At 39.3% G+C, this 14,213-nt stretch overlaps 1 protein-coding gene across 1 annotated transcript in view; it reads right to left on the reverse strand.

Moving 5' to 3' along the window:
- Window positions 1-1,058: 1,058 nt before the first annotated feature.
- rtn4r (reticulon 4 receptor) overlaps window positions 1,059-14,213 on the reverse strand; it is a 78,586-nt gene continuing 65,431 nt past the window's right edge. The window contains exon 2 of the mRNA XM_023958209.1: window positions 1,059-3,118. Within this exon, the coding sequence (XP_023813977.1) occupies window positions 1,737-3,118 (1,382 nt within the window). The 3' untranslated portion in view covers window positions 1,059-1,736. The remainder of the gene's footprint in view (window positions 3,119-14,213) is intronic.

Consider the following 14,213-nt stretch of genomic DNA (forward strand, 5'->3'; position numbering starts at 1 on the left):
AGTGTGGCTAAGGAGGCTGTACCACAGCATCACCCCAGTGTTATAATTGTGTGCAACTTACATTACATACATTACACTGGAGCATACGAGGCAATAAATATGGAACGTGAGATGGCCGTACGAGCCTCAAGGGAACTGCACGACACACACCTATGATGTAGCCACTCCTCTCCATGACCCTCCACCAAAAACCCACGGCACTCAAATGGGTCAACCTGGCACACAGATCTATGTGACTAAGGCTAAAGCTAGCTTAACCAACTGCACTTTGCATTTCTACTGCCATTTTCTTGACCTAAGCATTCCCAAAATGTTTTCTTGTATTCTTAGCAGGCCCTATTTGATGGAGTAAATTTCCAAACAAAAGAATTTTGATCACATTAAAGCATTGTAGGAGTTTGAAACTACTATTGTATATAATGTAGAGGATGAATGATCTGAGTACAATATCATAATTTATATCCAAGGGGCAGGCGTATATAAATAATTTTTCTACCCGCTCCCTTTCAAACATCATTGTTTTGTATAGTTGCTTTTGTTGTTGATGTCATTGTCTGACCTATTGTGTGAGACTGTGCTGCTCTTTTGAACATGTTTGAAATAAAATATTAAATAAGGCAATTTGAGGGACACAAGTAAAACCAGAGAAAAGCACATCCACCACAATAAATTACTGTCTAAAAACGTTGTTCAGTTTGTTTGTAAATTATATGTTATAAAAATACTACGATAATCGTGAAATCAAACAGGAATAACACAATACAAAACTAAATACATTAACACCTATTTGGAACACTTAGTTATGTAAACTGCATTGTAGAATGTACTAATGCTGAAGAAATACTTCAGCAATAATAAATAAACTAATGGAGGCAGGAAATCCAGTCTTACCTGTTTCCCAGCAAAGATTAATTAGTCATTTGTTTTCTATCATACACAAAGGGGGGAAAGGCCTTTTTTTCAAAACACTGTTTGTCTTAAACATTAAACATCAAATTTAAAAACTGCATATTGTATTAACCTCTTATTATATCCCATATATCTCATGACACATCACAGGATGTATGAAATAAAAACTTTTATTCATAATATATCCATACTTTTACACAAACAAAATAAAATGCATATCTATAGTTCCATTGCAGTCTCCATGAACAAATGGGCTGCATTGTTTTAGAAAATGCAGCCCACATATCATTTCTTTCATGAAAACAAAACTAAAACTTTTGGAGGTAAAACATCTTCTTATAAACATAAAAAAACATTACCCAACAAATGTATGACTGAATAAATGATAAGGGGATTTTTTTTCTATATTAAACAGACCTAACATTCTTTGTGTGCATTCTGACGCTCATTTCCTTCCTTTTTTTATTATTCTTTTTATTGTTGTTTTGTCCTCCAGTGGTCTGTCTAAGCTATCAAAGCTTTTGAGAGGGAAAAGGTAGGAATTTTCAAAGTGTAGCTCAGACAGAGTACAGTTGAGTACATAGAGAACAAACAATTTTGGGCACCAAGTCATTATTTACACAAGATCTGTAGTGTTCTGTAAAGGCATCCATTTTGTTTAATGTACTCTTACGTCTCCATCACTGTTTGTCTCCAGCAATGCTGGGTCAGTGTGACTCCTCCCTTCTCAGTCACTGCCTGTTGGAAATGTCACTGCATCTTCCGTATCATTGTCATTAGCATCGACATTCTTGAGTCCTGTGTGCAGAGTGGCTGGATGGCGGCCCTTAAGACATGGTTAGAGATATCCAGGTCATGGGAATGATGAGGAACAACAGCATCTGTGAATTTGAGCCCTGGCTTCTGATGCAGTGGGTGTCTGATTTGGGCTTTTTGGAACATTTCTTTTTCTTTTTGTTTGATGCTGTAGACGACTCTGGATTATCTATAAATTCCGGGGTTAGGTCTTCCAATGACTTGTCCAGAGAGTTAGACAAGGTTCCCAGCGGCCCATCATTCTGCTTGTTTTGGGTCTCGTTTTTCGTTCTTTCCTGTTGCTTGTACTTGGTCTTGGACATGTTCTCCTTTTCCTTATGAGGGTTGTTAGTAATTTGGCGACTCTTTCCAGAAACAATAGAGGACTTATCACTATCTCCAAGACAACATGAGGGAATGGTATCTTCCAAAGGGCTTTCAGTAGAGAGGAAATTGCCCAACTGTGGCTCAGAAATGAAGAGGTTTGTTTGGATTTGTGACATTTCCACACACCCTTCCAAGCTGTCCCTTTTCAGTCGCTTCAGGTCCTCTCCAGCCAAAGACTCGGGAAGGTAGCATTCCAAATCAGAGCTGGAACCTTTGAAACGTTTGAACCACTCCCATAATGTCCTTGCCCGGCAGTCGCAGATCCAGCGATTCCCGTTCAACCGCAAGTACTGGAGGGAAACCAAAGGGCTCATAGTCTCTCCTGTCAGGACTGTAAGGTTGTTGAAGAACAAGAACAAGGACTTCAGATTTTTTAGATCACCAAAAGCTTGTGGCTGCACATAAATGACATGGTTTTGGTGCAGGAGCAGCCGGTCCAGGTTGACTAAGCCCCGAAACATGTTGTTTGTCACTATCTTGATTTTGTTATTGTGGAGGTACAGATAGGTGAGATTGGCAAGGTCTAGGAATGTGTCATCGTGCAGAGTCAGAATGATGTTGTCCTGCAGGTAAAGGTACTGCAGAGAAAACATTCCTCGGAAAACTCCTTCAGGAAGTTCTGACAGGCCGCATCTGTGCAGATGGAGGGTGTGCAGTTTAGTTAAGCCCCGGAAGGCTGTCGGGCTGATGGTGCGGAGATTGCTGTTGTCTCCAATGTCCAGTTCCTCCAGTTTCTCCAGGCCAATAAAGGCCCCGGCCTCAATGTAGCTGATGTTGTTGGAGTAGAGCCAGAGAACAGTGAGGTTATGGCACAAACTGAAACTGGTGGACCTCACCACTGTCAGCTTGTTGCTCTGGAGGAATATTCGTTGGCTCCGTACAGGGATATCAGTCGGGATGGAAAACAGTCCTTGTTGTTGGCAAGCCACAGTGAGTCTGGGCTCACTGTAACACACACACTTGGCAGGACAGCTTTCAGCTTGAGTCAGAAGATTCAGCCACATCACCAGAAAAAGGAGTCGCCCCCCTAAAGAAACAACAACAACAAAAACAAATCAGTGAATTAGCAGATGTAAATACTGTCATAGTCTGGTTGTCATACGCAGAACTGAAACAGCATGTCCTCCTGACATGAGCAACATCAAATTTCCAGCCAAAACATTTGGTTGCAAGGAGAGTAATGTTCAGTTCAGTTCAGTGATGGTAATTAAGCCTGATTCAAGCTGTGAAGCTGTTTGGATGTAAGGCAGCAGGGGTCCTCTGTGCTGCAAACTCATTTAAAAAAGTGTGGGTGGCTTTTTATATGGGATTATCTAATTTGAACAAGGCGGACAAGACTAATATAGTTGCAATTTTCCCAAAGTTGGCATTAAACCTAATAGTAGGAAATAAGGCATCATGACAAGCAAGAAGAAAGATGGCGACAGCTGAGAGCTGGTAGGAGGACTTTTACCACAACTCAACTAGGGAAGTTTGTTTTGTTTTGTTTAGCAGCGAAAAATTAATATTTAACTGCGCCTGCCTTTTAAAAGGATTTTGTTTGAGATTCCAGGAATCCATTAAAAAATATGTCATTTTTTAAAGGCCATGCTTAGAGTGTAAAATCACACAAAGATTGACAAACTGCTATCAAATATGAAAGTATACCCAAAGGGTGGCTCATCAAATCAGTGAGTAACTCCTAGCTTGATTTCCCAAAAAACAATTTGAGGAATGGTACTGTCAGGACTTAAGCTTCCTGGTTCTCTGGTTCTCATCTTCACTGCATCTCCCATCAGCCACCACTCACTGTTCCCTGATCTTCCCTGGCTTTTTTGCATTTGCTGATAGTCTGAGCATTGCTTCTCTGTTTGTCCTCTCGGTCTCGGTTGACCGTTGCCTTCTGTGACTTCGCTCTGCCTCGGCCACGACCAGTTTGTTTGGTTATGCACTTATCAGCTCCTTGACCATCTATCGACCCCTGTATGTGCTTAGACACAGTTGTACATGGATCCAAACGCCTCCGCCTCTTCGTCACAGCTACATTTCAGATCAGTGGGTACCAGAAATTGGACCAAGTCATTGTTTTGCAAGTCTCAAGTAAGTCTCAAGTCTTTTTCCTCAAGTCCAAAGTCAAAGCAGGCAAATCCCAAAACTCACATGACAGCACCCATCTGAAGAAAAAAATAAAACTACAGCTATGTGGACCTAATTTGATTGGATGTTGTGCTGACAGCGAGCACAGATGCGCGTGCACACACACACACACACAGATGGTGGTGCGGTCTGTGTCAATATATTTTTTCTTTTTGTGTTGGGGGGTAGCAAGTCTTTTTCAGTCAGAAGGCATAAGTCAGAGTCAAGTCACGAGTTACTGATGTTAAGGTCCAAGCCAAGTCTAAAGTCCTTAAATTCACGACTCGAGTATAAGACATGTGACTCAAGTCAGTTCCTCTGCTGGGTAGCATCCTAACCTGTATCTGCTGCGCTAGACTTAAACCAACACTTGACTAAAATGGTCCAGAATAGAGTTAACTTGAAATGTTTGAAATTATGAGATCAGAATTTTTGTTTTTAAATTTCTACATTACAGCTCAAAAACAAAATAGTCAGTCATACAATACGCAGTTGAAAACGCATGTGAATGGTGATGCACTTCCAATGTTATCACTGCTAAGCTGGTGAAACCTGCTCATGATGGAAAAATGATTGAAAATTAAAAAAAGACAGAAGTGCCATTGCTACAATAAGGCGCTCTGTCATTCAAAATAAACACTTTGGTGACCAAACAACAAAAGGTCAAAGGTAAATACCTGTTTTCAAACTGTGTCAAATATTTTTTTAACTAAATGTAAAAAAACAACAACAATTAAATGATGTCTACAACATGTCTTATGTCATGTCTTATATCTTTATGTCATAATGTTTCTTTATCTTATCTTATGTCTTATGGGCATGTGCCTTAAAATCTTACAATCCAGACATAAAGCAAACTAATTCCTTACGGTGATACAGATAGCAGATGTATTTGCCCTTGAAGGCATTTGTGATTTTAAATAAGGCTTATCTCTGTGCACTCTCATTGATTATTTTTTCTAACTTGGTTTCATAGAGCTCACTGAACATTTGTGTTGTACCTACAATGGGCTGGATCACCACAGGAGAACAATCCCCATCGATAACACGGTAGTGCAGAGTAAGAAGTCAAGGCTATCTGCTGCTGCATCCTTCATGTAGAGATGAAGGTATCGGGCTGTGACAAGTATTCCTGGTGTCATCTTATAATGACAGGAATTCCTCCGAATCTCTGAATCCTCCACAGCTCCTGTGCTCTCTGAAGACTTCCAATCTCAGCCCCGTGGAAGGAATCCAAAGCTTGCAGGCATGAAAGGTACAGAGTCTCTGGAAAAATGTATGAGCCTTGCTCATCCCTCCCTGCATCCACACGCCTCGCCCTCTCATTCGGCTGCAATGTGTCGTGCTGCAGCTCATCTGTGGACCTTGTTAAACGGAGCAGTGGTGTGGCCTGACAGCAGTCCTCTGCTGCGCTTTCCCTCCAATCTCTCTGCTCAGCCGTCAGACTGCCACTGGAAAGCTGTCAAGACTTTCTTCTCTTTCTGCATCGCAGCACTTTTTCCTCAGCACTGCTTTACAATAGCAATATTTTACCGCACAAGCCACTTGCTGTATCTTCTCTGCAATCTTTCCCCCCCCCCCCCTTCGGCTGTCTATTCATTAACAGACTATTTCCACCCACGCGTCGCATGTCAAAGCCTGATTTTCTCAGCTCTCAGCATAATATGTCTTGTCTTTGTTAGCATCTGTTAAATGACAGCAGAAACCCTCAGTGTCATCAACCCCTTGCTGATATTTCCTCCTTCTCATTAGTACGTCTACGTCACACAGATCACATTACTTTATGATACAGGCCTGCTCATCGCCAGACCTTTCAGGAAGTCTTCCTATCATCAAGACGCCTCAGTTACACCTTTAACGGCTCATTTATGATCCACAGATTCACTAATAATCTAGTGTCATGAATTCTTTTCATCCTGTCATTTGGATTAAAAACCTTGCTACTCAAATCTTGGAAAGCTTCATACAAACAAATTCAGAAATATTCATGACTATGAAAATCACCACCAAAATCTAGCTCCCAGCGCTGCTTTCTCTTTACAAAGACTCCTAAACTTTAGGCATATTCTGTCTTTTGTTATAAGGTCGGGCACATTCCTAAGAGTTCCATGAAATATTCAAGACGGGCCCCATCAAGATAACAGAGATCCAGCATGGCAGCCGCTCTTCAGCTCTGTCTTTATAAGTCTGTTCAGAAGAGCTGCTTTTAGGTTCAAAGGAATCCTGAGGGGACGTTGATGAGAACTTTAGAAGAGGGTTTGACCACCTGTCTCATGGCTCTGTACTTTCACAATAACCAGGACATCTGAACTGAATAATACACTAACAGATCCTAAAGTCTGCAACTATCAGGGAAAAATACTAATAAAAAATGATAATAATACATAAATCAACAAAGATGTAGACCAAAAATATGTATAAATCTATTACTTTCACAACAGGAAAACTATCAAAAACATTAATGGGGCCAAATTATCCTATGTGGCTAAAAAGAAAGTTCTAAATCAAGTAACCTAACAAAAACACACATGTAAGGGGATATCCAAAGAAAGTTTTGAAATTATAATGGGATGGCAACAGGACCTACAGCTTGGCAGCCATTTTGAGGCAAAGTGTGAAATTTGATCATTTTCACATTTTCCCTCACGGGGGGGACATTTGTTCGGCCGATCATCACAAATATTACAGCCACGCCGCCAGGTTAAGGCCGCTATCTTTTTTTTATTATTCTTTTTTCCTTTTTTCCCCTTTTTATTATTATTAAAAAAATAAAAAATAATAAAAATCATAAAAAAAGGGCTGCCAATTTCAAGACCAATCACTGTTGGCACCTTCTACAAATTTAAACTCCTCCGAGTGATTTCTGTCTATCACATCCTGACTCCTCAAGCATCACTGGGAGGCTACCAGGGGAAAAAAAAATGTTTTGGACGGCGTTAAAATGGCGAGCTCACAACAGTGGCGTTCTCCTGTTGCTTGCATTTTTTAACCATAATATTTTGAAAACTAAATACAGGAATTGTTGATTCAAGCTGAACAAAATATGAAAAATGATGTGATTATTTACCAATGTGGGCGTGGTTGACTAAAACCTTGGTTGCCAAGAAAGTGCAAAAATGTACTTTTTCAGATTTTTCTAAAAATGACACAGACCTGTCCCGCACCCCCAAGCGACCAAGAAATAAAATGGTTGCTATGGAGATAAAACCAATAGAAAAGCCACCATTTTGAAAAACCTCTGGTGAATTTGTCAGGTACAACTCTGACCAGAGGAGAGGGGGAGAGTGAGGACAGGATGCGGACATGCGGACCATGGAACACCCCTCGCTTTAATTTTATGTTAGATTCTCACAAATTGGAAAGTGAGACATGTGAGGGAAATGTTTGTGAACAAAGAGGAGGAATCTGTTATAAGAACAAACAACTGTTGCTGTAAAACTCATGACATTTGTGCAAGTCCTCCATAACACACAGGTGAAAGCCGTGGGAATCCATGCAAAGGTTGTGCTATACCGGTTTAAAGAAAAAAAACAAATAAACTATGCTAAATGGAGTTTTTATTTGCTTTAATTGCATCTTTAACTAGGCAAGAGACAATGAGGAGCTTTTTAGGCAAAGAAATGCAGGGTTTTACAACCAGGCCATTTCATGGTTCAGACGTTTTTGTACTTTACTTCAGGAACTTCATTGAAAAGTTCTAACTACTTTCTACGCACAAAAGATTTCCTTTTTTTATTGATAAAGACAATGTTTACAAGAGAGTTCTCACAAAGTCTTTCCTTTTTTTTAACAATCCGTTTAAACCAAATTGTTATCTGTGTTGAACACAGAAGTAAAGTGTTTGGATTCATTGAACAGGTGTTTTCTAACGTATCTTGTGTTTGGTTTAATTTCACAATACCCTCATTATATTAGCTTCTTTTCCCCTCCCTTCTTGGTGAGGATAAGCCTCTTATGCTTGCTGCACTGCTTGCAGCTGCAGATCAAAAAGACAGAATGTGTGTGCACTGTGTCCACTTCACTGAGTGAGTGTGTTCGAAAGTCTGAGCGCAGAAGTGGCGAGCATGTTTTCAGAGAGAGCAAAACGGCGGCGGAGCACGACTTCCATAAATTGCGAGAAAAGCGCGTTTGCTCTCTTAGAGCCATAATGCATGCACTTGAAAATGCACTTTGTGCACACAGGCTTTAGACCTGCTTTTGTTTCCGACTTCTTTCTCGCAGATTTGTCAACTGTACACACACATTTGCATAGAATTTCTCTCCTCTGTGAACAAGGAAGGTTGGCAGCAGCAAAAGCCTGTACTTATGCTTCGCTTTTAGCAGCCTTTGTGCACTTTGTACCTGCTAACGCCACTTCTTCATTTCGCCTCATCACAAACGCATTATTACACCACTTCTTAGTCAGAAACAGGAGTCTGTCTTGTTCTTCTTTACTTCAACACAATCCCTCAAGATATAACCATCAACCTTTTTTTGATTGACGCTTCTTGAGCAATGCTTGTTTTCATGTGAGGATTTCCTACACTGTTGCACAAAAACGCAGAGTTATGGCTTTAAATAAAATAAAAAAAGCCTACTTTCAGTATTTTTTACCTATTTCTCTACTTGCTTGAAACATAAATTATTCACCCAGCAGGAGAAAAGGGCCATTTCACCAATTTCAAGGGGAGTTCTTCTGTAATGATCTGTGGAAACACATCGTTGTTCACCTGGTGGACAAAGCCCCGTCACATTGTCACATCGTTTGCTACAGACATGCTTTGGGCAACTTATACAACATGCAAAGGAAGATAAGTAGGTGAGATGCAGATGTGTCGTACATATTTCCAATTTTTTCAAGACCCTCCAAATCGTGCACACTGTGCAAGGAGCCTATTAGTGCTGTTCATGTGATAAGTGTGTGCTCTTTGCGTGCAGCCTGACTGTTAGAAATGAAGAAATTAGACAATCAGAGTGTAGTTTGTTTGGACATCCTTCAGAATTTATATGGGCACTTATGCATGACGTGCACACCCCGTGTATGCAGCACTTGTGTGCAGTCAGTAAGTAGCAGCACACTTTACATACGGCTACTGTGGTGTAAAGACACCGTACGACAGCATCTCCTGTGCGTCATAAGTGTGTGCGACTTACAAAAGCCTTATGAATACTTTACGATACACTTACCACACGCACAATGGTACGTTCCATTTTTATGACTTCCCTTGAGGTGGCCCTACGAGCGTCAAGGAAACTGGAAAACACATCGGTCCAAGTCTAACAAAGTGTACTTGCCTCGCCCCTTTCAAACTGATCATTCGAGTGATCACTAAATTGAAACCTAGAATTAAAGCATTATTTTTTGCAGAAATAATGTGATTTGGTAATCAATGCGGAAGGCAAAAGCGGTTTAATCACAAATGATGTTGCCAGTCCAAATCATTGCCCTTTTTTCAGGAGGACATTGTAATCAGCTGCAAAAGCGAGATAGAGATGTCAACATAAGGTTTATGAGTGGGTGTAGACCCCTTCGTTTACATCTCAGCATGTCACTTTACAATATTTCTCACCCATTTGCATATTATCCAGGCTAGTTTATGGCTCTAAAAGAGGAAAGGTTGTTCTCACTGCTGCATTATCCTCTAGTTTAAGAACTGCATCAAGTGTTAGGACAGCTTATTCGCAGGACCCCCGATTTATCACGCTGGCTTTACGTTGAAGGGCTGGGGATTGGGCAAGGACAGCTAACATGACAGTCTTATCCCCCTCGGCCCGCGGAAGAAGTGATGTCTTTGTCAGAGATGAATCACAGCGGTTTTCCAAAGGGACTTTTGAGTCTCCTTCTAAAGTTATACATTATTATGATGCTCGGAGGCAAGCCATTTTTCAATATAGGCCTAATTTTACTGTTTTTAGGTCAGGCATCCGTAATTTCCACATACATTATGCCAAAGTGTTATCACAGTCGTACAAGATGAGACATTTGTATTCCAATTTTAGTAGAGCCAGTGCCGCTTTATGTGCTTTCAGGATTTCTGTAATAAAGGCTCATATAGTCCCTAAAGTCATAAAATCAAATGTTAATATGACAAGAATGCACAGAATAAATATTTCTAACCACCACTTAAGGACTTGACCCTATGTTAAACATTTATTTATTTGGGACAGTGTGACCTTTTGTGACTTTTGCAGCCCTGGCTGCTTCTCTAGTATAAATATATCCAAGCAACGTTTATAGTCCACTAAATTATACCAGTTGCTGCATAATTTGCAGAAATTCCTTCAATAATTTAACACTGAAGGTCTCGTACACAGAGGACGCCAATAATTTTGATAACCCAAACAGTGATTGTCCATTTATGGTATGGGGTATTCTTTCCCATTAAGATTTGGATACAAAAAGAGTCTTTGCTGGACTTTGAAGTTTCTTCTTCTTCTGCCTGAAACTTCCGGAGCGCATCGTAAAAGTTTTACGTCCTCATTCTCTCATGTGGAGTTTTCAGTGAACTTATACTTTTTTTCTAAAAAGTCAGAATTATAGAGTAGCCTACAGTCACTCTGCCATGGAAAAGAAGGGAGAAATTCCATTTAAAGCCTCTTTGAACCTCTGTTCCCTTCCAAAGCTTGAGAAAAGTTTGATCGCAGGGGAGAAATGGTCTTTACTCGCTGCTAGGGCATAATCATATGGAAATAAATGTCATAAAGAACATCACTTTAAATTCTATACTGTGTAGAAATGTGCCTTGTCACTCACAATATACTTTTCAAAGAGCCACTTTTCTTTTGATGGTTTTCAGAAAAAAAAAAAAATTCCAAGTAAAGGTAATATTTACAAACTCTTCAGACTAATTTATAAAGAATGTATGTGCTTCTCTCATGTTCTGAGTGTTAACATGAATGTTTCACTAAAATGATACCTTGGATTATTTCAGGAAATAGATATATTTCTGTTTCTAGAGCTTTGAAAATGTAATATTGTCCCTAAAATCAGTCTACAAGTGCTCCAATATTCACAGAAAACAACACAAAGACAGCCCCAACACTCAACCCTGCAACACAGATGCTACGGTCTAAAATAAAGATGCAACCAGATCAAACGTGTTTTTTAGGACAAGATGGACCAGAGCCCAAGCTGGAATCCCTCAGCTGCTGGTGATGTCTTGCAGGCGGATCAGCAAGCAGATGAGGACACAATTAGAAGATGAACAGGAGGGACAGATGAGGTCCTTTTTTGACGTGCATGTGACACAACCCTTGCCCGAGCAGATGGCTCATGAATAACTGAAGGAACCAGAGGTCGACTGGCAAAAGGAAAAACAGACATACAGAAGAATATGTGTAAAGACCAAGCCTCCACACTCTCTTCCCAGAATCAAAGCCATCTCTGAATTGTTGCAGTTCCACCAACGATCACTAGTGACTGGTGCATTAGTGAAGATTCAAGATTCAAAGGGTTTATTGTCATATGCACAGGAAGAAGCGGGTTTCCCTGCACAATGAAATTCTTACTTTGCTGTCTGCTCAGAATGCCAAAAACAGTATACAGGAAATTGAAAATTCACAAAAAACATACAAAGAAAAACACAAGATGTCAGGCAAATTCTAAATATGCAAAAACAGTGATAATAAACAGTAGCAAACAATGTGAAGGAATTTGCCTTGGAATTGTGTGCTAAAAAGTTATTACTTCCACCAGAAAAATAAACATTAAAAGTCTGGTTTAAAAAAATTCTGTTAATTGATTTGTTTTCAATTTCCATTTTTATTCAAGACAGCTCTGAGTGGGGTGAATTTTTTCTTGCCTGTTTTTATTTTTTTAGCTTATTGATTTCATTAGAGCTGAAATTTGTGCAAAATTATAGACATGTCTTTTTTTTCATTGACAGGTGCGGAACCAATGGTTGGACTCCATCAACCTTTAGTGTACTCAGTCTTATCCAAAGTTAAGGCTGTGTCCCACAGCCACTATGTCCCTTTTGCGCATAATGCACAGATGAAAACTTGTCATATGTGAGAATACAGGAAAAAAGTGAGAAGTTTTGGTTTTTTACGTATAATTTACACAAATGAACCAGGTTAAATCCACTGTAGAACTATTAATAACCCATGCAAAGAACACATAAATCAAGATAGAACATGAACTGTGCATGTTTATTGCGCTGATTATATGCAATTCATTAGTGATTTGTGTCTTCAATAACATCATTTTAATGTAATGTGTGCGCCATATACGAGACATAAAAATATACGTTGGTGGTCCATGCATGACAAGTCAGTTAGACATATGTGGAAAACTTTGTGGCTTTGTGACACGGCCTTTAAAAGCAGGTAAAGAAAACACTTCCCCTGTTTTTCTAACCAGAATTTTGGGTGTCTTGAAGGATCCAAATGATCACCAAAACAGCTGCAATTGCCAACCAATATAAAATGTAATGGAAAACGTGCCATCTTTAAATGATGTAGGTCTTCACGTAAACAATAGAACTTTAAAAAAAATGCACCACAATGTGGTACAATCCTTTCAGCTTCAAGAAATGGACACAATAAAAGCTGAATAGGGCAGTGAAGAGCCAGAAGGCAGCAAGGAAGCTAAAGTTAGTCAACTATGCCAGTGATTGTAACTGTCTTATGAGTTTTATTAAAAATAAAACACACACACACATGAAAGCAAAGCTCTAAATATGTTATTGAGAGTTGTGAAATCTGCACTGCTGTGATTCATTTTATTCCATTTCTTGGGTCATTTTATAAGCTATCAGTGAATTACAACAATGAAACGTATTTAGACTTGGAGCAGCAAATGGTTGGTAATTGAAACAGACATCATACACTTCTGTATGATTGGGAAAAACTATTCCAATACCAATGAATCTCATTCAAACAGTGATTTCAAATGTTTTAAGTCCTGAATTTTAACAAGACAATCTAGGTTCAATGCTCTAATGGTAGATTCCTTATTTTGACACATCTTCATAGAATCACACGATCACATGACCATTGTTCTCTTTCTGTATTTCACTGTATGTTCCAACACAATCGGCCATTTTAGAAACAGTTTGTTTCAAGTTAGTTTTACTTTAGAAACTAAACTTTTGTCGTTTATAGTCAAATGGGTAACTGTGGAGATTATCACCTCGGTGTACATACCATAACCTGAAAGAAGTCTATACTTTTACTCAACGTTCTCATCCATACATGAGAGCCTTGGTCTGTATAAGTATAATCAATGGTAATGCAACATATATTTCAAAACATTCAGACTCAGCAATGTTGTTAAAGGTAGATGAGGTGGTGGTTGACTGTAGCTACCAGGAAGTAATAGAGGTAGGCATAGGAAGTGGGCTGCTTAAATCCTGACATTGAAAGAATGAGCTTGCAATCAGAAAAGTGTCAGATCAAATATCTGCCCGACTGGCAAGCAATTGGAAAGGAAAATGGAGGTGAGAAGTGCTGCCTTTCAAAACTGCCATCAAATTACCATCGACCCCTCCATGATGCACTGACCTCCCAGATGCTCAACATCATTCAGCAGGTTAGCACAGACTGCAAGACTGAGCAGCAATCCATATACAAAAACTACTTTCGCAGTACACCGTGGTGAAAAGTACTTCAGTAATACATCTACTGAATTACAAATGTGCTTCAGAATGAAAGGGAAACTTGTTACATTACAATCTGAGGAGCTTTTCTTTAATGTGTACGTTTTAAGACAGAAATCTGCTCTAAAAATAAAATGTTACATGTTTTTGTAATACACAAAAAAATGTAATTGTATTTTTTGTAAAATCAGCAATATTACAGAATTTTACATGTTAATAGCATTATGGCAGGAAAAAAAACAAAACAACTAAAACTGTTTGCCCAAGCTGCATGAACTTGCAAAAACTAATTTTTCATGTGTACAAATACTGTACTATAAAAGCGATATTTTCTTTCTTTCTTCTGAAATCCGTTTGGTATTAATTTTTAGTTCATTTTCAAAGAAAGCACTGACAAACAATGGGACTTTTACCGCTTTGGCCCCCTTC

This window comes from Oryzias latipes, chromosome 9 (genome assembly GCF_002234675.1).
Source record: "Oryzias latipes chromosome 9, ASM223467v1".
Classification (NCBI taxonomy): domain Eukaryota; kingdom Metazoa; phylum Chordata; class Actinopteri; order Beloniformes; family Adrianichthyidae; genus Oryzias; species Oryzias latipes.